Source organism: Piliocolobus tephrosceles, chromosome 19 (assembly GCF_002776525.5).
Source record: "Piliocolobus tephrosceles isolate RC106 chromosome 19, ASM277652v3, whole genome shotgun sequence".
Lineage (NCBI taxonomy): Eukaryota > Metazoa > Chordata > Mammalia > Primates > Cercopithecidae > Piliocolobus > Piliocolobus tephrosceles.
The window spans coordinates 47,352,257-47,376,172 of NC_045452.1; the positions used below are offsets into that span (position 1 = coordinate 47,352,257).

The 23,916-nt window shown below is 36.5% G+C and overlaps 1 protein-coding gene across 4 annotated transcripts in view; it reads left to right on the forward strand.

Annotated features, from left to right (window-relative positions):
- SCAF4 (SR-related CTD associated factor 4) overlaps positions 1 to 23,916 on the forward strand; it is a 62,318-nt gene that overhangs the window by 28,218 nt on the left and 10,184 nt on the right. Inside the window, exons 4-20 of one of the 4 annotated variants that reach the window (XM_026456046.1) lie at positions 165 to 326; positions 1,724 to 1,859; positions 2,184 to 2,326; positions 2,907 to 3,083; positions 7,619 to 7,797; positions 8,151 to 8,259; positions 9,390 to 9,557; positions 10,082 to 10,167; positions 10,899 to 11,089; positions 11,842 to 11,942; positions 12,360 to 12,473; positions 13,334 to 13,490; positions 15,793 to 15,950; positions 18,591 to 18,756; positions 18,844 to 18,930; positions 19,088 to 19,279; positions 20,904 to 22,962. In XM_026456046.1, coding sequence (XP_026311831.1) covers positions 165 to 326; positions 1,724 to 1,859; positions 2,184 to 2,326; positions 2,907 to 3,083; positions 7,619 to 7,797; positions 8,151 to 8,259; positions 9,390 to 9,557; positions 10,082 to 10,167; positions 10,899 to 11,089; positions 11,842 to 11,942; positions 12,360 to 12,473; positions 13,334 to 13,490; positions 15,793 to 15,950; positions 18,591 to 18,756; positions 18,844 to 18,930; positions 19,088 to 19,279; positions 20,904 to 21,226 — 2,649 coding nt within the window. In that variant the 3' untranslated portion in view covers positions 21,227 to 22,962. Of the gene's footprint in view, positions 1 to 164; positions 327 to 1,723; positions 1,860 to 2,183; positions 2,327 to 2,906; positions 3,084 to 7,618; positions 7,798 to 8,150; positions 8,260 to 9,389; positions 9,558 to 10,081; positions 10,168 to 10,898; positions 11,090 to 11,841; positions 11,943 to 12,359; positions 12,474 to 13,333; positions 13,491 to 15,792; positions 15,951 to 18,590; positions 18,757 to 18,843; positions 18,931 to 19,087; positions 19,280 to 20,903; positions 22,963 to 23,916 lie in introns of those variants that run through there. The other 3 variants (XM_023190349.1, XM_023190364.1, XM_023190357.2) reach the window with 3 other exon arrangements.

Sequence of the window (23,916 nt, forward strand, 5' to 3'; positions counted from 1 at the left end):
GCAGTTTGACAAGTTAGCCATTTAGAGAGCTGAAGCATTCACGTAGTTTTTTTAAAAAAGCAACCTTTGGATGGATATAGAAAAGTTTCATGAATGTGAAAATAATGGGTGTCAGATTGTGACTTTGCTTTTTCTGTATTGATTTTACATCTTTATCCTTGCAGTGTAAACCAGAATACAAGGTTCCAGGATTATATGTAATTGACTCAATTGTGCGACAGTCTCGTCATCAGTTTGGAACCGATAAAGATGTTTTTGGGCCAAGATTCTCTAAAAACATAACCGCCACATTCCAATATTTATATCTTTGTCCATCTGAAGATAAGGTATAATTTTTAAACTAAAACTTGTATTCGTTTTTAAAAAATATTATTTTAAATGTATATTAGATATTTGGAGCCTACTGTATTACTAGACAGGATTTTCATATAGCAATGTCTGTGAGGTTAAAACAAAACACAGTTTTTTCTTCAGTGGTCGTTTCATATTTATCTGTTTTCTTATGAGTTCTTCAGGATTCTCAGTCATACTGTTGAAATATGACAGGAACAAAATTTATAGAATCAAAGAGTGTCATAGTGGTTGCCAGGGACCAGGGGTAAGGGAAACATTAGGAGCTGCTGATCAATGGTTTGACATTTCAGTGAAGCGAGATGAATAGGTTGTAGAGATCTGCTGAACAACCTTGTACGTATAGTTAACAATTCTGTATTGTACACTTAAAAATGTGCTAAGTGAGTGGATCTCAGTTAGTGTTCTTACCACAGTAAAGTAAAATTTTTTAAAAATAACACGAAAGGAACATCATCTTTAAAGAAGGTATCGTTGGAAAGATGTGCTTGTGTAGTTGAGTAAGGAAGAAATTGTGCAGTAGAAAAAGACAGCTATCATCTGATTGTTGGTTATTCCAGAAAGAAAGGGCCAATAACTGATGTTCTTTCCCAACATATAGAGATGCTGATGCTTAAGTGGTATTCATTAGCAATCAGACTACAGTATTTAATTCCTTATATATACAGTTGGCTTTACAACATACTATATAAAAGTAGAAAAACATTACAGATACAGTAGCTGACTATAAGTAGGTGGGGGAATTATACTAGTAAACATACTCATAATAATGAAGAGCAGAGACATTTACAATAAACAGCATATAAATTTGAGTGTCATAGATGCTGTTTTTATATTCTTGGAAGAATGCTGTTATGGGAAAAATACACCCAAAACCAAGATGATTCCTTAAGTAAAGATAAAAGTTGTGCCCATGAATAACATCTTCTCTGGATCTCCTTCATGTTTACTTGGCCACATAATTTTAATTTTGATTACAGGCCAGTTTCTTAAATATTTTAGCTGTTATAATTACTCTCAAGAACTCCTCCTTCATTTACTTCTTTAAGATAGCTTTTTTTTTGGTCAGTAATAGAGTTTCTTTGTAACCATAAGTAAAATAAAATGAAAATGTCAAATAAATTTCTTTTTATTGTCTGGATCTATAGTCCCTCTCTGTTCCTTACTCTAGATGATACCACTGAAGAAAGACTAATTAGAGTAGTTTAACCAAGTTGTATTTCTGATTTTTTTTCCCCTGTTTATGAAACACACATAGTATGGAAATATTAGCCTAGGGGGTTTTCCTCTCTCTCTCTTTTTTTTTTGTAAGAGTATAATAGGTTATTTATGCAAATATTTATTGTATATTTGTGTTCCCCATGCATAACAGAGTAAAATAGTTCGTGTGCTGAACCTTTGGCAAAAAAATGGAGTGTTCAAAATTGAAATTATTCAACCTCTTTTGGACATGGCAGCAGGAACCAGTAATGCAGCCCCAGTAGCAGAAAATGTTACCAATAATGAAGGTATGGTCAAATGTATCTGTGAGCTCACACAATGACTTAATTTTTTGCACATGAGACAGTCAGAGTTTATCTGTATTGATGAAATTTTTCTATAAGAAGGAAACTTGAGTTTATATCTTGGAAGGTACGATTTTCTTTCCATAATTTCTATTTATAATAAAGGTCCACTTTTCTGGTATTTGTTACAGTATAAACTCTAGTGCCACAATCTATATATTTTATACTGTGTTAAATTGGATAAAACATTATTTTAGCAAAGAAGCTTAATTAGGAAAACTTGTAGATTAACTTGTTTTTAGGCCTTAATGCCCTTTTCTTTTTTAGGCTCACCTCCACCTCCAGTAAAAGTTTCTTCTGAACCTCCCGTACAAGCCACTCCAAACTCCGTCCCAACTGTAGCACAGTTGCCCAGCTCTGATGCTTTTGCTGCTGTGGCTCAGCTATTTCAGACAACTCAAGGCCAACAGGTAAACTGTCTACTCAAAGGTGAAATTGTTTGCAGGACTAGGTACTGTTGTCACTTCTTGTTTTCTGTTCTTCGTTAATAAGCACATTCAAAGGAGAAAATACATCTGCTTTTCAACTAGAAAAGCCTTCACAAGAAGTAATGTAGGAGTAATAGGGAAAATGTAGAAGTGATAAACAAGGGAACAACACACAACTTGAGAACTGCTAAGTGGCTCATGTTGCTCACAATTCTAGCATTTCTGATGGATTTCAAAATTATTTGTAACGGAGAGGATTTTTCCATTTTTCTAGAAAACTTATGCTTACCTTGTTCACAATTTAGTGTATTTTCTTTTCTCTTTGACCATCATCTTATGTCATTGACATTGTCAGCATACATTTTTAACCTTAAGCAATGCCCATTGTATCTCTGTGTATTCATTCACAACAAATTTAACCATTAGTAAAAGGATTTTTTCCCAATTTATTCTGTGCCTGTGCTACTTTGAATCACCTTTAAGACATCTTTTTTATTAAATTAACTTTTGATAGTATGATTATACTTTGTTCTGTGATTTATTGGTTTTCCCATTCTTTAAGCTTCAGCAGATCCTTCAGACTTTTCAACAGCCTCCAAAACCACAGTCTCCTGCCCTTGACAATGCTGTGATGGCTCAGGTTCAGGCTATCACAGCTCAGTTAAAGACAACTCCTACACAACCATCTGAACAAAAAGCTGCTTTCCCCCCACCTGAACAGAAAACTGCATTTGACAAGGTATATTTCTCTCACATAACCCACTCCACCATTTATATCACTCAACTTGAATTATGGAAGTTATCCCTTCTGTGGATTGTTCATTATGTTGTTTTGTCATTTGAGAGATTTTCCCCCTCAACATCAAAACATCGATTATTTCCCCTGGTTTTAAATGTGATGTGTGCTCACTGCAAAAATTTCCAGGGTTTGAAGCTGAATTTGCTAGTGTAAAATGAAAAAAGTGAAAAAAAAAATTAGGTAGTAAAGGAAACAGAAAATTCTTCATTAACCCCAGTACTTGGCGATTACTGTGTAACATTTTGCCTTATATCTTTTCAGAATTAATTTCCTACAGATACATGCTTTTCTTTAATTGATTATAATACATACCCACTTGTTTTGGTGTTAATACTCTTATATCTTTTTTGTTGTTGTTAACGTTAATAGTGGATTTAGATCTACATTTTTACTGAATTCATGTAATACATAGTATTCCACTACATGAGCACATTACAGTTCAGCCATTCCACTACTAATAGACATTCAAATTACTTTCGGTTTTTTGCTGTTAAAAAAAACCTGACAGCCAAGTGTGGTGACTCATGCCTATAGTCCCAACACTTTGGGAGGTCCAGAAGGGAGGATCTCATGAGCCCAGGAGTTTGAGACCAGCCTGGGCAACATAGAGAGACCCCGTCTGTGTTTATTTTTAATATATATGTGTGTGTATTAATAATATATGGGTATTTTTAATATATAAAAATATATGAAATATATTATTTTTAGTGTGTGTGTGTGTGTGTGCATTTTAACCTTAGTTACTATATATATAATATGAGGGTTTGGGAACCAGCTGGACATGGTCGCATCTGTAGCCCTAGCCACCCAGGATGCTGAGGTGGGAGGATTGCTTGGCCCCAGGAATTCAAAGCTGCAGTAAGCCATGATTGTGCCGCTAGCCTGGGCAACAGAATGAGATCCTGTCTCTAAAAATCAAGCAACAACAAAAAAGAGGATTTGAGTTAGGTCAGTGTCTTTCAGCTGCTCTATTGGGCCTGTGGTTTCTTAGGCGTCTTTAAGAAGCTGCCACTAAGGATATGGATATGCTGAACAGCTTAGAGCTTCTCATTGAAATTTAACCCTTACAGCTTCACTCTTGTTTGTTTTATTTGGTTTATGACTTTGTAAAACATCATATGACATTTCAGTTTTCACTGCAAAAAAACTCAAAAGTTTGAAAATCTGGACTGATGCCTTTGGTTTCATCATTAAAATTTCTGATTCTTTCCAACATCCTAACTATAAAAACAGAAGGACTTTATTGCCAATAGTCTAAATTAAAAATGCACATAGTAAATAACAGTTTTCATTATATCTTAGTGATTTATGAGTGATGACTGATTAAACAAAAGTTGGATACATTTTTTTGAGTAAAAAAGAAATATATACGTGTAGAAAAAAAAAACAAAACAGGTAATAGAGAAAGTTATAAAATAAGGGAAGAATTCCACGCTGTAGATTTGAACAGATTTGTTTGTGTATATTCTTGCATACCTGTTTGCATGCGCATATGAACATAAATTCATATATTTGGTTTTATTAGTTTTTTGTTTTATGTTGTGATTAGGAAAACTCATTTGTATTAAAAAAGAATTCTATATTCTAGTAAGGTTTTTTTTTATGATTGTCTGTTTAGTCCCTCTGGAATCTGTTTTAGAACATGGTTCAAGATAGTTAAACCTTTATATTATTGAAAATAGCCAGTTCTCCCTCACTACTTTTTTATACACTAAATTCCAGTATGTTTCTGTGTCTTACCTCTGGACACTGTTCTGTCCCACTAATATATTTGTTTATTTCTGCATCATCATTATTCTTGTAACAGATTGTCTTTCATTTCCTGGTGTCCCGTCTCTCCCCCTCCCACTTAACTGTTTTTCAAACTCCCCCTCATACTTTTTCCAGCTTTCTTCATTTATCATGAAATGTATTAGGACTTCCAGAGAAACAAAACCAGTAATTGTATCTACATCTGCATCTGTCTGTCTAGATTGTTGAATGAAAGATAGGTTTACCTTACGAAACTGGCACACGCAATTGTAGGGGCTAGCAATTTTGAAATTTGTAGGGCAGGTCTGCAGGCTGGAAATTCAGGAGGCATTAACATTGTAGGCCTGAGTCTGAATTTGCAGGATAGCAGACTAAAAACTCAGGCCAGGGTTTCTCTGTTGCACTGTTGAGGATAATTCCTTCTACCTCAGTTCTTATTTTTAATGCCTTCAACTGATTGATTGAGGCCCACTCATTATCGAGAGTAGTCTGCTTTACTCAGAGTCTACTGATTTAAATGTTACTCTCATCTAAAAAACAGCTTCACAGCAACATCTAGATTAGTGTTTGATCATACTGCTGAGCACTACATAACTTAGACAGGTTGACACAAAATTAACCATCACAGCATACTTTTCCAGATAAACTGGAAAAAACTATACATTTCTATGTCGGTGTATAGAATTCCTTTGGATTTATAGGTAAATTTAGGAAAAGCCATGATAGTGAACATCTTTCTCTTATTAATGTGAATTCTAATTGCTCTAGTATTTAACCTTAAGTGGATTGGCCCATAAGTTTAGAAAAAGGAATTCTGTGCTTTTCCTTTGACTAAAAAGGTCTGTTTCAATCTTCTCACTGGAAATAATTTGTTTCAGCTGCTTTATAGATCTTCAGTTTCCTAAAAAGCAACTAAAATTTCTTTTTGGATAGACCCCATTTAAGTTTTTTAATTGCTTTAAGTATTTTTTTCAAAGCAGTATTTTTCAAACTTTAAAGAACATATTAATATGTAATAAACCGTGAAGATCGTAGGTTTTGTTTTTTGTAGGCAACTTTGACCAGATTTTAATTTTGGCTCCAATTACTTACAGACTATCGTGTTGTTGAATTAATGTTCAGTGTTCAGTAGTGTAAAATAAAGATGGTAGTAAAAATATTTTATTGTTGCCATGAGGGTTAAATAAAAATGTGTGTAAAACAGCAAGGTACCTGGGCTATGATGGTTCCTGTTCAGAAAATACTAACTTGCTCATTTGTAAGAACTTTACTCACTTGGCCTAGAACTACAAAGAAAGAAACATAAGTTAGCTCTATCCCTAAACACTCATTACACTTAGTTTAGTCCTATATACTATGTTGTCTAAGGACGGAACTTTCATTACTGATTCAGAAATCTGTTGTTCAATAAAGCAAAACCAGAATCTCTAGGCAGAACTAGTTTTTCTTTTTCTTTTCTTTTCTTTTTTTTTTTTTTTTTTTTTTTTTTTTCTTTTTTTTTTTTTTGGTGGAGTCCTGTTCTGTCACCCTGGCTGGAGTGCAGTGGTGCAATCTCGGCTCACTGCAAGCTCTGCCTCCCGGGTTCATGCCATTCTCCTGCCTCAGCCTCCCAAGTAGCTGGGACTACAGGCGTCTGCCACCTCACCTGGCTAATTTTTTTATTTTTATTTTTAGTAGAGACGGGGTTTCACCGTGTTAGCCAGGATGGTCTCGATCTCCTGACCTTATGATCCGCCCGCCTCGGCCTCCCAAAGTGCTGGAATTACAGGCATGAGCCACCGCGCCGGCCAGATAGAACTGTTATAGAATGACACAGGTTTAGGAATTTAAGGAGCACAACTTGAAAGGAAAGATTGCTTATTGAAAACCAGAGACTGAGGGCTTTCAAGTTGAAAGGACTAGTGTCCGCATCCTGATTCTACCATTCACTGACTGTACAATCTTAATCATGTTTCTTAATCACCTGAGCCTTTGTTTTCTTGTAAAAAAGAAGAAACTATCTACATTGCAGTGTTCTTGTGATGATGAAGTCTATATGATCTGATACACATTAGTAGGTATTTTATGCATTACCTTTTTTCTGAATAAATCTTACTTAAAATTGTTCTTCTAGATATGTGATCTCATTAAGTCTCCTGAATTTTTTTTTAATTGAAAGTTTCTGGTAAGCTGTGAAGTTATGATAAAGAAGCAAGTGAACCTCTTAGTGAACTGCTAGTGACCTTTTTGTGTCCCTGCCGTTGTTTTCTTTCTTTATATTAGTATATTTTTGAGGAAGCAGTATATGGACACTTTTCTATATGCATTTATGGTGATTGGATAAGACAGTCTTTTTGTACATTTTATATTGACTGAAAACGTATACCCATTTTCATGTGCACGAAGTTCCAAACATTTTTAGTCTAGGGAAATGAGTATTTTAGAAAAACATGTATGCTGCTAAATTACTTGTGAAATACACCAATAGAAAATAGAAAGAAAGCACAGTACTTACAATTGAGGAAGGAAAACAGAATGAAAACATTGTGTGTTTTCCAAACCGGCATCTGTTTAAAAACTGTTTATATCTACAAACCAAGGTCCTTAGGGGCATGAGGGAAAATAAGATTGTGCTTGACAATGTGGGTTTCTAGATGGTGGTAAACATCCTTTGTTTTCATAAAGTTTTTTGTGCAATGACTCAGTCTAAATTTTAAAATGAAATATTGACATAATTATTCCAGAAGTTGCTTGATAGATTTGACTATGATGATGAGCCAGAAGCTGTGGAAGAATCAAAGAAAGACGATACCACTGCTGTCGCCACAACAGTACCTGCTGCCACTGTGCCCCCTGCACCCACCGCCACCGTGCCTGCTGCTGCTACACCCGCTGCTGCCTCTCCTCCTCCACAGGCACCATTGTTAGTTTTTTTTTTATTCCTCAGCAGATAGAAAATTGGTAATAGTTGTAAGTTGTAAGGCATAATCTAAGTAACATGTAGCAATGGAAACAATTTTCAGTGAAGTTGTTTTGTAAAATTTGTGGTATTAGTTTTCTCTTGAATGAGGAAGGGATCCTCTAAGATTTAAAACAAAAAATGTCTTTTATGTTGGGAATCATACTGAGTTTATAAATTAAATGTAATATATAGGTAAATATGTGGTTCAGTAAAATGTTGATTAATGACTTATGAACAACACTGTTTCTGTAGTTTAAGTGTGGCTGAGAAGCTTGTGCTTCTGAATGTGTAAAAGATTATCCACCTTTTTTTAGTGGCTTTCCTGGAGATGGCATGCAGCAGCCAGCATACACACAGCATCAAAATATGGATCAGTTTCAGCCACGAATGATGGGAATACAACAGGATCCAATGCACCATCAGGTACAAGCATTTTTCTTGCAGTTGAAAGAAGGATCTATTCGTTATAGAGTGTATGGTTTACATTCCACAGAGCACTATGCAGCTATGTGATTGGCTGAGTCGTACTATAGCTCTGATAAAAGCTGTTGAACACATAACTGTTTTGAGTTGCTTTTTTTCTGTAATTAAAACAAGGATGCCAAAATCACATGCTCATATTTTAATAATAGGCATTTTAGTTAAAATAATTTAGAGATTACAGTTATATTTGAAGAAACCGACCTGTTTAGGTAGACAACTTTTTCCCTTGGAAGGGCCTTTTCTTCTGTAGTTTGTGTGGTTAGGTACTTTAGAGGGCTCTGAACTCTGAACATTTAGGAATATAGTTTGAAATCCGCAATAAAAGGAGCATACGTAACACACTGGAGAGTTGCAGAAAGTTAGTAGAGATAGATTTGTTCCAGTAAATTCTCTTATTGAGTGTTTTCTTAAATTTGGCTCCGTATCTAAATTATGAGGATGGGGTGGGAAGCATTTTTGTTATTTCAAGTGTTTAACAATTACTGAAAGTTCATAAATAATTTAGAAAGAATACTTAAAGCATTATATTTATAGTTTTATTTGTATTTAAATTGACATGCAGAAATATGTCAGACTGTAGTTTACTTTCATTATTATTATGATACTTTATTTGAAACTCTAAAAGTTGGGTATGTTAGTTGAAATTCTCCCTTGGTAAATTTTTTTAAAGTAAACCTAGGAGTCATTGCTTCTAGAAAGCCAGTTTTCCTCCCAAAAGGCTTAATTGTCTTTAAAGCTGAAAAAAGACCATTTGCAATAGAGTACTTCTGACTTGAAGTTCAGTTTATCACATTGCTTCCTTATGTAAATGAAGGTATTTCTTTAAATATTTAAAACTAAACCGTGTATTCGTAATTTTAAAAAGAGTTACAGGATTTTTAATCTATATACTTGGTATATAACAATCCTTGCATGAAAATTGTACATAGGGAAATTGTTAAACAATGTTGAATGTCATTGTTAACTTTTCCTTGATCAAAGTTTATTGAAGATATTTTAGTTTTATATAATAAAGGTTTTCCAAATTATTTTGATAGCTATTACTCATACACTTTCTTTAAAAATGAAAGGTTCCACTTCCTCCTAATGGACAAATGCCAGGATTTGGACTTCTTCCTACACCTCCATTTCCTCCCATGGCTCAGCCTGTGATTCCTCCAACTCCACCAGTGCAGCAGCCTTTCCAAGCTTCTTTTCAGGCACAGAATGAACCACTTACACAGAAGCCACATCAGCAGGTAAAATTTTATTCTCAGATAGTTGTATCTTTTTTTTGTTGCCTTGACTTATATGCAGATTTCTCCTTATTTGCTTGCTGTCTTCATTTTTGAATATGAAGAAAGACCTGGGTACATATTAAACCCTCCCAGTGCTCCAAGTTTTTCATCTGGAAAGTGAACTATAATTACCAGCTTCCATAGGATTCTGTGAGGTTTGATATAGAGTGTTGAAGGCTTAACTAGTGCCTACTTCACTGCATTAGATGATGGTTTATTAAAATGGTGTGTAATTTAAGCAAAGTAACTTTACCAGAAGTAGAGAAATACTTCTTTTAATCTTTTAAACAATATAAAAGTGGTTTTTGGTTTTTTTTTTTTTTCTAATGATGGCCAGTTGTTGTTAAACTAGTAATTTGGTCTCAGGCAACCAAAAGAGAATTGCTTAAGGGCAGGACATTTTTAATGTAGCTTTTGTTAGATTTTGTCCTCTTGCCTTTATATTTTTTAAATTTCTCATTTTATCATGGTTTTTGTTTTTTAAGGAAATGGAAGTAGAACAACCTTGTATTCAAGACGTTAAGCGACATATGTCTGATAACAGAAAGTCAAGATCTAGGTCAGCATCCAGGTAATTTATAGAAAATGTTTTTTCCAACCCTGTATGTCTTAGGGGACACAGAAAATAAAATTAGATTGGGTTATTTTCAGATATTCAGAATGTTAGTAAAATAACTGTTGGTATATTTGTATTTGTATATGTGTGTAGAAGGGGACAGGTGAAGTATTGATTTAAAAAAAAAAACTACATCATTTATCTTACATTTTTTTCCCTATTTTTGAATGTTGCTCAGATGTAATGAACTTTGAAAATACAATTCTGTACCATAGGTATACAGTATGTGGTATTAGAAGAACTGTATTTTCAAAATTCCATTACAACTTCATCAGCCAGCAAAAGTGGAAAGATCACAGTAATGATGTAATTAGATAATGTTTTTAATTGCTGCAGAAAAGACTTTACTGAGAAGATAGATAGCAGTAGTAGCAGTATATCTCAACCATGAAAATTAGCTACTTAAATTACAAGGATGTAATTTTGTATAGTACCGGAGGCACTGAAGATGACAGATACTTTTAATATATAAGCTGTCAACATTGTTTATTTTATTTAAATAATGCACATGATTTCTAATTTGGGACATACTAAAATCTGTAAAATGAATTCTCGGCTATTGCATTCTTACGTATCCAAACATTAGATTACCTAGTTGTATTTTTTTTTTTTTTAATTAGTATGTGCTTATATTTTCTGGTTTTTGTCTATGTGCTATGTGTTCTCTCTTCTCTTGAAAACATTAGGTCACCAAAAAGGAGGCGATCTAGATCTGGTTCTAGATCTCGAAGGTCTCGTCATCGACGTTCTCGATCTCGGTCCAGGGATAGACGCCGACATTCTCCTCGATCTCGATCCCAAGAAAGACGGGATCGAGAAAAAGAGAGAGAACGTCGACAAAAAGGCCTCCCTCAAGTGAAACCAGAAACTGCAAGTGGTAACTCAACCTTTATATTCAAACCTCATGTACTGTTTTTTCGTGTCTCGGGTTTAAAGTGTTTATAACTGTTAGCAAAGCTATAAAAGAAATGTTACCACTGTGTTTTTATTTGAAATACTGCTTTATTGTGCCTTGTTTATGCATTGATGTATCCCTTAGATTTGCTTTTGTGCCTTAAACCAGCTATAAAGCAGCAGTAAGGAGGGAACCAAAAATGTACAGAATATATTCACTTGCACTATTTTCTGAATCTCATCAGATGTCTTCAGAATACATTTAGTAAGGTGTACTAGACATATATTTGATATAAATCAGTAACTATTAAGATGACTAAGATTTTAATTTATAATATGACTAGGGCATATGTAAGATTTCTGATTCCATAAGGCTTATCATCTAGGACACAGCATAAAAGAAAAACCATGAACACTTAAGAGTGGAGAAAGGACAGTTACATGTAACAAAGCACTGAGCTGGTTGGTAATCAAGAGAGTTGATGAAATCGTTAGATCCATCTATAAAAAAGCCAGTTTTTTCCAGCTTTTATGTATACCTTTCACTATCCCAGTTCTCTTTCTGGAAGTACAAATGCAGTTTTCTAGAATTTTTAAAATGTATGTGAGATTTACTATTTAAACTTGTGTTGTAATATAGTTCATGAATATTTTGTGTAATGATTTTTTTATGTAAGCTACAGTGCTACTCATTATCAAATGTGAATGTCTTTATGATTGTAATTTTATTTTAAGTTTGCAGTACTACCCTCTGGGTGGGACAGCTGGACAAAAGAACTACTCAGCAGGATGTTGCCAGTCTCTTGGAAGAGTTTGGTCCAATTGAATCCATTAATGTGAGTGTTTATTCAGTTATTTAAGTATGATGGACAGGTGTGATTAATGTCCTTTTATGAAATGAAGGACTTAAGACCAAAGTTATAATTTGCCCAGGTTTATAGATGTGACTAGGTTTAGATGCTTTGAGTCCACGTTTAGAACTCTCTGTATTTAACATTTCTTAGAATTCTTTGTATTTAACATTTCTTGGATAATCAAGTTTAATTTCAGACATTTCTAGGTAAATCTTTATTTAACAAAGCTTAGAGGACTCAGTTGAGACCAAACTTGAATTGCCAACTTAGAAATGAATTTAACCTTACATTATAGAACATGGGGTGGGGGATGGAATTGTTGGAACTGCTTACTTGGTATTGTATCTTACTGCTTTTCAATTTTGTTATCTTTTATAATATTAAAATGTTTTGGAGCAGATGATTCCTCCCAGGGGTTGTGCCTATATTGTTATGGTTCATAGGCAAGATGCCTATCGTGCCCTGCAGAAACTGAGCCGAGGAAACTATAAAGTGAACCAGAAATCCATAAAGGTACAGTCTTATATGTTGTAATTCATCTTTTAAAAATAGGCAGAGGCAGAAGGGGGAAAATATGTGGCCTATGAAAACTAATTTGGGTCTTAGAAATTATTTTCAACACTGAGGCATTTCATGTGCATCTCTCTTTTATTTATTTATTTATTTTTTTGCTTAGAATATCTCCTAAAGGACTCCAATGTTTTAACATAAAATTGTAAATGTTACATGCATGATAGAATTTTGTTTGTTTTTTTCCTAAATGTAGATGGGTTCATCAAGGTAAATTAGTGCTTTAAATATAATGTCCTTTAGCAGTATGTTTTGTACTGTTCAAAAAAAATTGGATACTGTATTTTTAAAGTTTACCATATTAACCAAAGGTGGAGAAAAACATACAGGTACATGGGTGTATTTCCCCTAAGGAGCTAAAGTCAGTGTTTCCTCAGTGTCTTAACACCCCGTTCTACCACTGGATTGCACTGCAAAAAGATTTTGTCTGATGTTAAGTAATTACAAGGCACCCCTAGACTTAGAAAAGTAGTTCCCAGTATACTACTAGGCTATTCAGGGAACTTCAGCCTTTCCCTGATAAACTTTTTCCTTTTCTCTTAGTTTTATGTTGGCTGGTTTGGGTGAGAGTTGGTAAGGAAAATATGCCAGTGAAATTTCCATCCTAGGACAAAGTGAGAATTAAAGGGTAACCAGTTCTGTAGTGAGAATAAGGCTTTGAATGAGATCCAAGCCTAGGTGGTCCAGATTGCTCCCTTGCTGCCCAAGTCAGAATGGATAGAATGATAGAGAATAGTACTCTCAAGACTTACGATCTTGTTTTTCTTTCTTTTCTTTTTATATTTTCACTAATGGTGAAATAGATTGCCTGGGCCTTAAACAAAGGAATAAAGGCAGATTATAAGCAGTATTGGGATGTAGAGCTTGGTGTTACTTATATTCCATGGGACAAAGTCAAGCCTGAGGAACTGGAGAGTTTTTGTGAAGGAGGAATGTTGGACAGTGACACACTTAACCCAGGTAAAGCAGTATTTAATTTCTCTTACAGTTCACTTATTTGCTTGATAGTACATATGACAAATTGAATGTCCTGTTCCTTGCATTAGGACGTGATTTTTGAGATTTTTTAGTATCCCTCCTGTGTTAGTATCTCCATCATAAACAGGGTTAAATAGTGAATGAGACAAAAAGAGATGCAAACACAAGTGAAATACTTATTGATTATGGAGTTTATGAATTACAGAATTAAGTAGAACTTTTCCTGTGAAACTTAACAGATCATATAGGTCTTAACTGAGCATCTTTGGTATTACGTTTTATTTATCTTTTTGAGATGGAGTCTCACTCTGTCGCCCAGGCTGGAGTGTAGTGACGCCATCTTGGTTCACTGCAACCTCTGCCTCCCAGGTTCAAGCCACTCTCCTCCTTCAGTCTCCCGAGTAGCTGGGACTACAGGCGTGTGCCACCTTGCCTGGCTAATTTTTGCATTTTCAATAGAGATGAGGTTTCACCATGTTGGCCAGGCTGGTCTGGAACTCCTGACCTCAGAAGATCCACCTGCCTCGACCTCCCTGTGGCATTACAGGCATGAGCCACTGCACCCAGCTTGGTATTGTGTTTTAATCCAGTGCTTCATAATAATTACCTTGAAAAGTTTTAGATGTCCAGAGAAACAATCTAAAGTAAATGTGTAAGACAAGGAGTTGCAGTTATTTGTGGGCATAAATATTTAAAATCCCAGATTGACAACAGTGAGATTGCAGTGGAGAAAATCGCAGAATGCATGGGCATGACCTGGAGATTGCTGGACAGAGGAACAAGGAGGAGAATAGGATGGCATGGCAACACAGAACTTTTTTTGTTGTTGTTGTGTTTTGAAATGGAGTCTCATTCTGTCACCCAGGCTGGAGTGCAGTGGCATGATCTTGGCTCATTACAACCTCTTCTGGTTCCAGTGATTCTCCTGCCTCAGCCTCCCAAGTAGCTGGGACTACAGGCATGTACCACTGTGCCCTGCTAATTTTTTTGGTATTTTTTAGTAGAGACGGGGTTTCACCATGTTGGCCAGGCTGGTCTCGAACTCCTGACATCAGATGATCTGCCTACTGCCTCAGCCTCCCAAAGTGCTAGGATTACAGGCGTGAGCCACCATGCTTGCCCTCACCGCCCTCGGAAAGAACATTTAAAAGAAGCTTCAAGGCCAGGCACAGTGGCTCATGCCTGTAATCCCAGCACTTTGGGAGGCTGAGGTGGGCAGGTCACTTGAGGTCAGGAGTTCGAGACCAGCCTGGCCAACATGGTAAAACCCCATCTTTACTAAAAGTACAAAAAAAAAAAAATAGCTGGATGTGGTGGCGGGTGTCTGTAATCCCAACTACTTGGGACACTGAGGCTGGAGAATCGCTGGAACCCAGGAGATAGAAGTTTCAGTGAGTTGAGATTGCGCCGCTGCACTCCATCCTGGGAGACAGAGCAAGACTCCGTCTCAAAAAATAAAAATAAAGGAAGCTTCAAGCAGGAGTGATGGTTTGAGAACCAAAAAGAGCTGAAACAATGCTGTACTATTCCCATATCCCACTCCCTCCCTCTGTTAATGTACAACGCCTTCATCTAAGGATAGAGCTAGATTTGTGTTGAGGCAATCAGGTATTAAGGACCTGCTATGTGCCAGACATCTGGCAGGCTCTGGAAAATGGTAAAAAGAAGATGGTGTAATCTTGGAGCTCATGGTCCAGTGGAGAATGTATTGAAAAGGTCAAGAATATAGGAGAATCTCTGATGGAGCCAGAGGCTCAGAGGACAGAGCAGAAAGATGGTTTTGTTTTCACTTGACTAGAAGATATGTGGAAATAGGTGGAAGGTTTAAGTTATTCTTTAATACTAGTGAAAATCTGTTCAGGAAATACTGGGTGTTTCATGATCCTTTATTTTTAAAACATTCCTGTGGTTAAGAACATGGACTCTAGAACCAAATGTGTCTGAGTTGAACCCATCCCTGCCATTTACCAAGAATGTGATCTTGGGCAAGCTGTCTTTGCTTTTCTCATTTGTAAAATGGGAATAATAATAGTATCTACTTGTAAATGGTTGTGAGAACTACATAAGCTAGTATAGATAGAGTGCTTCTGACAGTGCCTGGCACACAGTGTGCATTCTTTTACATGTTTCTATTGTTAATTTAAATAATTACTATTTCTAAAATTAGCATAGGAATTTCTTTAATAACTGTGCTAGGTTTTTATAATCAACATTTTTCATTTCTAGATTTGAAGTTACAAACTGAAAATGGTAAACTCTTGTTAAATTTCTTTCACTCTCACAGATTGGAAAGGAATTCCTAAGAAACCTGAAAATGAAGTTGCTCAAAATGGAGGTGCTGAAACCTCACACACAGAACCAGTATCACCCATACCTAAACCGTTACCTGTGCCCGTCCCTCCTATTCCTGTTCCTGCACCTATAACAGTGCCCCCTCCACAGGTGAGGATATTGGGACATGACTTAAACTTGAAGTGCCTGAAAGGTCCCTTTGTAGATATATGTCTGAATTCAGAGGAAAAACATGAGTACATATATGTGCATATTAATTTTTCATGTTTTGTCAGATTTAAAGTGTATATTCTTTTCATAATTTTTGTTTTTGTTTTTGGAGACAGAGTCTCTCTCTCTGTTCCCCTAGCTGGAGTGTGGTGGCGCAGTCTCGGCTCACTGCAACCTCCGCCTCCCAGGTTCAAGCCAACCCTCTTGCCTCAGCCACCTGAGTAACTGAGATTACAGGCGTGTGCCACCACACCCGGCTAATTTTTGTATTTTTAGTAGAGGCGGGGCTTCACCATGCTGGCCAGGCTGGTATCAAACTCCTGACCTCAAGTGATCTGCCTGCCTTGGCCTCCCAAAGTGCTGGGATTAGAGGCGTGAGCCACAGTGCCTGGCCCGTAAATGTTTATACAACCAAAGTAAATGTATATTGTCTTACATCTATCCATCCAGATTATTCAGTATCAGGTTTCATAGGTTCTGCCTACTTTTTTTCTGAGTCTTCATTCTTCAGGGACTTTATGTTCTGAAGAAACTTGGATATGTACCCAGTAAGTTGCTGCTTTGGGGGAAAGGGATTTTCCTAGTTTTCACCTTGGGTGCTATCATTATGAAATTTTCAAATGGATTTTAAACTTTATAGTAAATTAAATGCCATTTTTAACATGAAGATATGTTCTTACTCTAAAATATTTGCTGTCTACTCAACCAACCTGTTACTTGAAAAGAATACTAGATTCTGGTAAAACTGGGTTTAATTCTCAACTCTATTGTTTATATTCAGCCGTACGGTGTTTGGCATGTAACCTAACCTCTAAGGTTCAGTTTCCTGTTTGTAAATGTGCAAATTCCCTTTCCTGGCCTTGGCATTCCTCATATGTTAGAGTTGTTTAGAGGGTTAAATGAGATAATATGTGTTAAGTACTCAGTATGTTTTTTGTCACGTCATAAGAGCTGAAAAATGAAAAACCCTTTGAAAATTATAAGAACTTGACCCATAGTTATATGTGTGATCTACTAGATTTTTCTTGTCTTCCTTCCTCAGTTTCTCACATTAAATCTGAATCAGATAAATCTGAGCTATCACAAAAATCTGAATTGGTGTCTTCATTTTCTCAGTGTGAGGGGAAAGCTGTATGCTTTGCTACATTCTTAGCTGTGATTTAAATGGACTCCCCTAGTTGGCAGACCCTTCAGTTGACCTTCTGGATATGCCCTTCCAATGCAGGTTCTAAACAAAATTCAATGTGTGTCAGCACTCATTTACAGAAACCTGCCTACTCTGTTAAATAGTGGTCCCCAACCTTTCCGGCACCAGGGACTGGTTTCTTGGAAGGCAGTTTTTCCATGGACTGGGATGGAGGATGGTTTCAGGATGAAGCTGCTCCACCTCAGATCATGAGGCATTAGTTAGATTCTCATAAGAAATGCCCAAGCTAGATCCCTCACATGTGCATTTCACGATAGGGTCCATTCTCCTATGACAATCTCATGCTACCACTGATCTGACAGGAGGCAGAGCTCAGGCAGTGGTACTTGCTTGCCCACTGCTGTGCGGCCCATTTCTTAACAGGCCATAGACTGATACCCTGGCTGGGGGTTGTTAAAATTTATCTTTAAAAAAAAAAAAATAGCTAACATTTTTTGGGTATTTAAGTGCCAGGCACCAGCCCGTAGTATGTATTAACTCATATAATCTACATAATTGTGTGTGGTTGGCACTTTCCCATTTTAGAGAGTTCAAATAGCTTGCTCGAGGTCACACAGCTAACTAAAGTGGGTGGGAGAAGCAGACAATTTGGCTCCAGGACCTGTAATCTTAGCCATTGTGTAAATTGCCAAGTAGCCTGTCTTAAAGCTATGTTGCTAAGAGTACCATGGAACATTTTAAAATGCATTACATGATGTCAGAACACTGATGAAATATAGTGTGAATTTACTGTCATAAAGTAGAGAGCACGACTTTGATTTCTTTCTTTCTTTTTCTTTGTTTCTTTTCTTCTTTCTTTTCTTTCTCTTTTTTCTTTCTTTTCTTTTCTTCTCTTTTCTTTTCTTTTTTCTCTTTTCTCTTCTCTTCTCTTCTTTTCTTTTTCTTTTTCTTTTCTTTTCTTGATGGAGTCACGCTCTGTCACCCAGGCTGGAGTGCAGTGGCTCAATCTCTGTTCACTGCAACCTCCACCTCCCGGGTTCAAGCGATTCTCCTGCCTCAGCCTTCGGTGCAGCTGGGATTACAGGCACTTGCCACCACACCCAGCTAGCTAATTTTTGTATTTTTAGTATAGACAGGATTTCACCATGTTGGCTGGGCTGGTCTGGAACTCCTGACCTTAGGTGATCCACCTGCCTCAGATTCCCAGAGTGCTGGGATTACAGGTGTGAGCCACCACACCTGGCCCACAGCTATGATTTCTATCAGTTGGTACGAATAGAAGTTACCACCTGTTATTTAATGAATTTACTGGTTTAATAAGCACAAATTAAGAAACATCTATTTTTTTCACCAGTATGCTCTTTTACCTGTGCTTACTATATAGACAGGAGGGTGTCTGGATAGGTAGTTTATTCTTCTGTCTTTCTTTCTAGGTCCCACCACATCAACCAGGTCCACCTGTAGTTGGTGCTCTCCAGCCACCTGCTTTCACGCCTCCTCTGGGAATTCCACCTCCAGGCTTTGGTCCTGGTGTTCCTCCTCCCCCTCCTCCTCCACCATTTTTGCGCCCAGGATTCAACCCAATGCATTTACCACCAGGTACACTAAATTGTCTGTGAACATACTTACTTTAGAGCCTGCGATGAAGTGATACAGCATAAGTTGACATTATTTTTCTTATTCTAGGTTTTCTTCCTCCTGGACCCCCACCTCCTATAACTCCACCAGTATCCATTCCTCCTCCTCACACTCCACCAATAAGCATCCCAAACTGTAAGCATGTTTTTTTCTTTGTGTTTGCTTATCCTCTTGGAGCTGGGTGTAGGAGGGAGAGTGAACCGGTAATAGGGTCTATAGTATGGCAGAAGAATGTTGACCGGGAGATAACTAATTATTCAGCTTCACATGTTGATATAATTATATTCCTTAGCTACTATCGCTGGTATAAATGAAGACACTACAAAAGACTTATCTATTGGAAATCCCATTCCAACAGTGGTGTCTGGGGCTAGAGGAAACGCCGAGTCTGGTGACAGTGTGAAAATGTATGGCTCTGCTGTGCCACCTGCTGCACCCACGAATCTGCCCACCCCTCCTGTAACCCAGCCTGTTTCACTTCTTGGTAAGTTATTTTCTTTTATCATTAGTTTTCCTTGCCCCACCCCCCCTCACCCCCCACCTGTCCCCAAGTTAGGTTTTTTAAAAAGCAGTGTTAATTTTGGTAAAATTTTCTCCGAGACTGGCTTTTTTGGTTGTTTTTTTGTTTGGTTTTGAGGAAGATCTTCTTCTTAAAGTCAAATATGTGTACTTGATCTTTACCAAGAGATACTCTCAAAGACAAAATCATGTTTGTCTGTCTTGAATAAAAGTTTGGATCTTCACATCCTTATTTGGTATAGAAAAATGATTAAAGTAATCTCTGTGCAAAGGAATTGGTACAGAGTTTGTAATTCACTTAACCTTAGTCTCTTCCCAGCTTTTAAAGAGATACTTCTTTAAACAGCATAGGTTTTTCTCTGCCTGGACCAATTATTATCCATCTGAAACCCCAGGACTTGGGTAGCATTCTTTGTGGGCTAGCACAGAAATCATCTTTGATACATTCCAATAAAACGGCTTTGTTTTCTGAGTAACAGTTGCACAGCCTGAGGTACCACTTTCCCACTCACTCGGTTTACTTGGCTGGAGTGTATCTGTTGTACTTTTTACCCACAACTTCAATACTGTGATCAAGGGCAGTGTAACTTAGATCTTTTACATCTTTAAGAGGGCTTACTCTTGCCTGCTTAAGTTATGAATAAATACATCACATGCTTGTTATAGTAGACCATCTTTTAAATTAACAGATTGTTACATTTGAAGTGGTATTGCCAAATATAATGAACACTTGAATCCCCTAATTGGAAGTTAATATCTTGAGAGTATTACAGTGTTCTAGTCCTGTGAGCCTATAGTATTTTTCAAAGGTAAATGCATATGCCTGTTTACTTTCATCATCTGAGTTGTTTCAGGAAAGAACCCATTGATTATTTCTGAGATGTAGGACTGTGAGACATTGGTTTGTAATGGAGGACTTTTACTTTTCACTTATGCTATTCAGTACTGTTGGAATTTTTTATTTTTTGCATGTACTACATTTATAATAAAAAATCAATTTGCTTTTAAATGGTATACTGTATTCTGCCCTCCCCTAGACTAAGGTTAGGCTGATAATAGCCTTGATTTTATTTCCCTTAGTACACAGATTGGGTAATGGTAAAAGAGGATTTGGGATTAAAATTTATCACAAGTGATACAGGAGTATAGTTACCATAATGATGGAAAATGATTTGTTTAATGAGGAAGTTGCTTAAGAGGTCTACCTTCCAATGGAAGTCATATCATAGAAGGAACATTGGACTAGGAACCAGGGAACATGTTTGCATCTGTTTTGTTATGCTTTTTTCCTCCATATTAACATGATTGCACAAGAATCACAGAATCTGGGTAGTTTTCTGTTCAACCCCTTCTCTTCACATCCCACATGCCCACACACACACACCCGTGATTATGAATCCTAGTCTAAGGTCCGTGGATGTTAGACTACCTGAAACTATTTACAAAATTGCTGCGTTTCTGTTTTTTACTGGGCTTAATACATTTATTGAATGAGTGAAAAGATCTCTTGAACTCCAGAAGTTTAATAACCACTGCTTTCAAACAACCCTGAAGAGTAGTAAGTAACTTGCCTGTGATTTAACATTTAGGTCTTGAAGACCCTGCCTGTTATTTCTTTTCACTGCTGAACATACAATTTAACTTCTGCATCCAACATGTGAAACCAAACACAGATGAGAAGTTGGTGAGCTTGAAAAAACATAGTAAGCTAGGCATGGCTAGAGAAGTAATTAAACTCTGCATCAGTAGTAGCGTTTATCATCACCTGACATACTGTTTGCGTGTCCATCTTCCTCCCACTAGATGGACCCATGAGAGGGGGAACATTTGTTACATGAGTGGGTGGTTCTCAATGCAGGACTGTTCATATTTTACCTCTGATGATTATCTTCATTCTAAAACAAAATTTTAAAATTGAAGGCTATTCTAAATCCTGAAGGGTTTAGAATTTGATAAGAAAAGTGAAAACAGTTTGGTTGAAATAAGCACTTTGAACTAAAATGCAGCAGGTTAGTTCCAGTCATGAGAAAGAAAGCCTTCCATGTGCCTTCAGTCAGCAGTCTTGAAAAGAATATCACAGGAATTTTGACCTTATAGAGGAATGAGTTTTAAATGTGTATGCAAGCTGAGAAGGGTTCATCCAAGACTAACCAGTTTTATCATTTTGATAAAGGAATGTGGTAACCACACTGCAGTATTGTAGTACTAAAGGATCAGTAATTAGGTTGGGATAATCAAGTGATGGAATCCCAGAACTAAGGTGCTTTGGTATTTCTTCTTGGTGTTCTAATGTTTTAATATAATAAAAGGAATTGTTATGCTCCCCAGAAAACTGTAAGTCTAGAAGTTGATACTAAACTTCAGTTTTCTCATCTGTAAAGGCGGATAAAAATGACAGACACAATGGTGTCATGATGATTTAATGGGCTAACATATATAAGACACTTGCTTTGGGGCCTGCTGTACCGCAGGCACTTAGTGAATGGCAGGTGCTTATATTACAGGTAAGAAATGTCATAATGGTATTTATAACACCTAGAGAAGAATATGTTTTGCAATTCTAAAATTACATTACTTCAGCTGTGATTCGTTTTAAATATTGGCAAACAGAGGAAGCAAACCTTTTCTTTTTGAGACGAGTCTCACTCTGTCGCCAGGTTGGAGTGCAGTGGCGCAGTCTCATCTCACTGCAGCCTCCGCCTCCCGAGTTCAAGCGATTCTCGTGCCTCAGCCTTCCAAGTAGCTGGGACTACAGGCGCGTGCCACCATGCCCAGCTAAGTTTTGTATTTTTAGTAGAGATGGGGTTTCACCATGTTGGCCAGGATGGTCTTGATCTCTTGACCTTGTGAGCGACTGCATCCAGCCTCCTTTTTAGGAAAAAAAATTTGTCTTGACATAGTTGCCTCACATATTTTCAAGATAGATTAGATCATAAATTTACACATATTAAAGTTCCATCATTTGGCTTAATGAGAAAATGTGTCAGTTTAGTGATAAATAGCACACCTACTAGATATCTATAGGTTTTCCAGTGAGTGAGACTTAACTGAATTCTTGGATCTAAATTTGTGAAATGTGGCAATATTTTTAAAGTAGTAGGTGCCACACAGTTGTTCAGTGGGTCTCCAAAAATTCTGTAGTGAAGCCTGATTATACTGGAAAGAGGCAGTGGTGCCTTAAGGATGGTTTGGTTGTATCATCAGACTTAAGTGCGGGTGTTAGTTTGGGAGTAATTAGTTGAGTTATACTACTGAATTGGGAGGGAATAAAACCAACTTTTAGAGATTTTTGATTCTTTCAGTAATACTGATAATCTGAAAATATAAAATTACTTGATGCACAATAATAATTCATTATGACTTGATTTTAAAGAAATCTCACACAGCAAAATAGCTACCATGGTGGGAGTTTCATAAAAGCTAAAGGTAACATTCTACAGTTGTTGGTCCCTTAGGAGAGAAGGAATATTAAAAATGATAGCAATTCAGTTCATTCTCTTTACTGTATAAGTGTTTGTGTTTACTTTTCAGAAACTTTTGTATAACATGTATCTCTAATATGTACAGCCTATTTTTATTAAAAAGTTCATTGTAAATGTAAAAGTTTGGGTTACTTTGGTGTTCCAAACAATAAAAAAGAATACACAAAAAAATGTTTGTTTGTGTTACCTATCTCTACTGTGTTACCAGTATATCCAAAATATCTTCTCAAGCAAAAACTGTTCTAGGTCGAACTCATTCCTTTTATGGGAAATTAAAGCCTCTTTCTTGACAAGTATATTTATTCATTAATTATCAATATGAAGAGATTACCGCCAGTTTTTGTCACACTACTGTAGCTGATGGTAAAATTTATAAATAAGAATTGGGTATTTGTAAGATCACTTCCTACTTGTAATTTTTGTTACCAAAGGTTTTAAAGCAAGAGTCACAAGCTGGTGGCCTGTGGCTGAATTACTAGGCAGTGGTGTGATGCACTGCAGTCCTGGCGTGGCTTCAGTAGACATTTGCGTTGGTGATTCCAGATTTGGACACCTCAGGAAATTGTGGGGACAGAATTGGTTTGTGAATTACATTTAAACAAGCATAAATGTTTTTATGCTATCGTTATGATCCCTGAAACTGCCTAGAAGATGAGTAACTTTGCCAGCATATCAATATCCAATATCAGTTGGAATTTGATTTTGATGATTTCACTTAAGTTTGGATTTCTTTGCATAGTTTCTGTCTAGAATTTTAGATTTTTTAATAGCTCATTTTTAGCAATATTATTAGAATGTAATTAAAGCACCAGTCTACTAGTAATGCACTAGTTAGCCACTGACATTAAAAGGAAGCCTGAAGAAAATTCTCGGAAGTAGAATTTTTAAAGTACTAACATAATGTGTAATTTTTTAAAAAACAATTTTTGTGTTTTAATTTTGTTTGAACTTTAATGTTTGGTTACATTAAATTATAAGCTAGAGTGATATGTCAGGTATTTGATTTGGTACCCAAAAAGCCTGTTTACTAATCCTGTAAAAATGTTCTTTGAAAGCTTTAAAATACTTGAATTGGCACTCTAATTATTGTATTATGTTGTTCCACTAGTGTTATATAGTA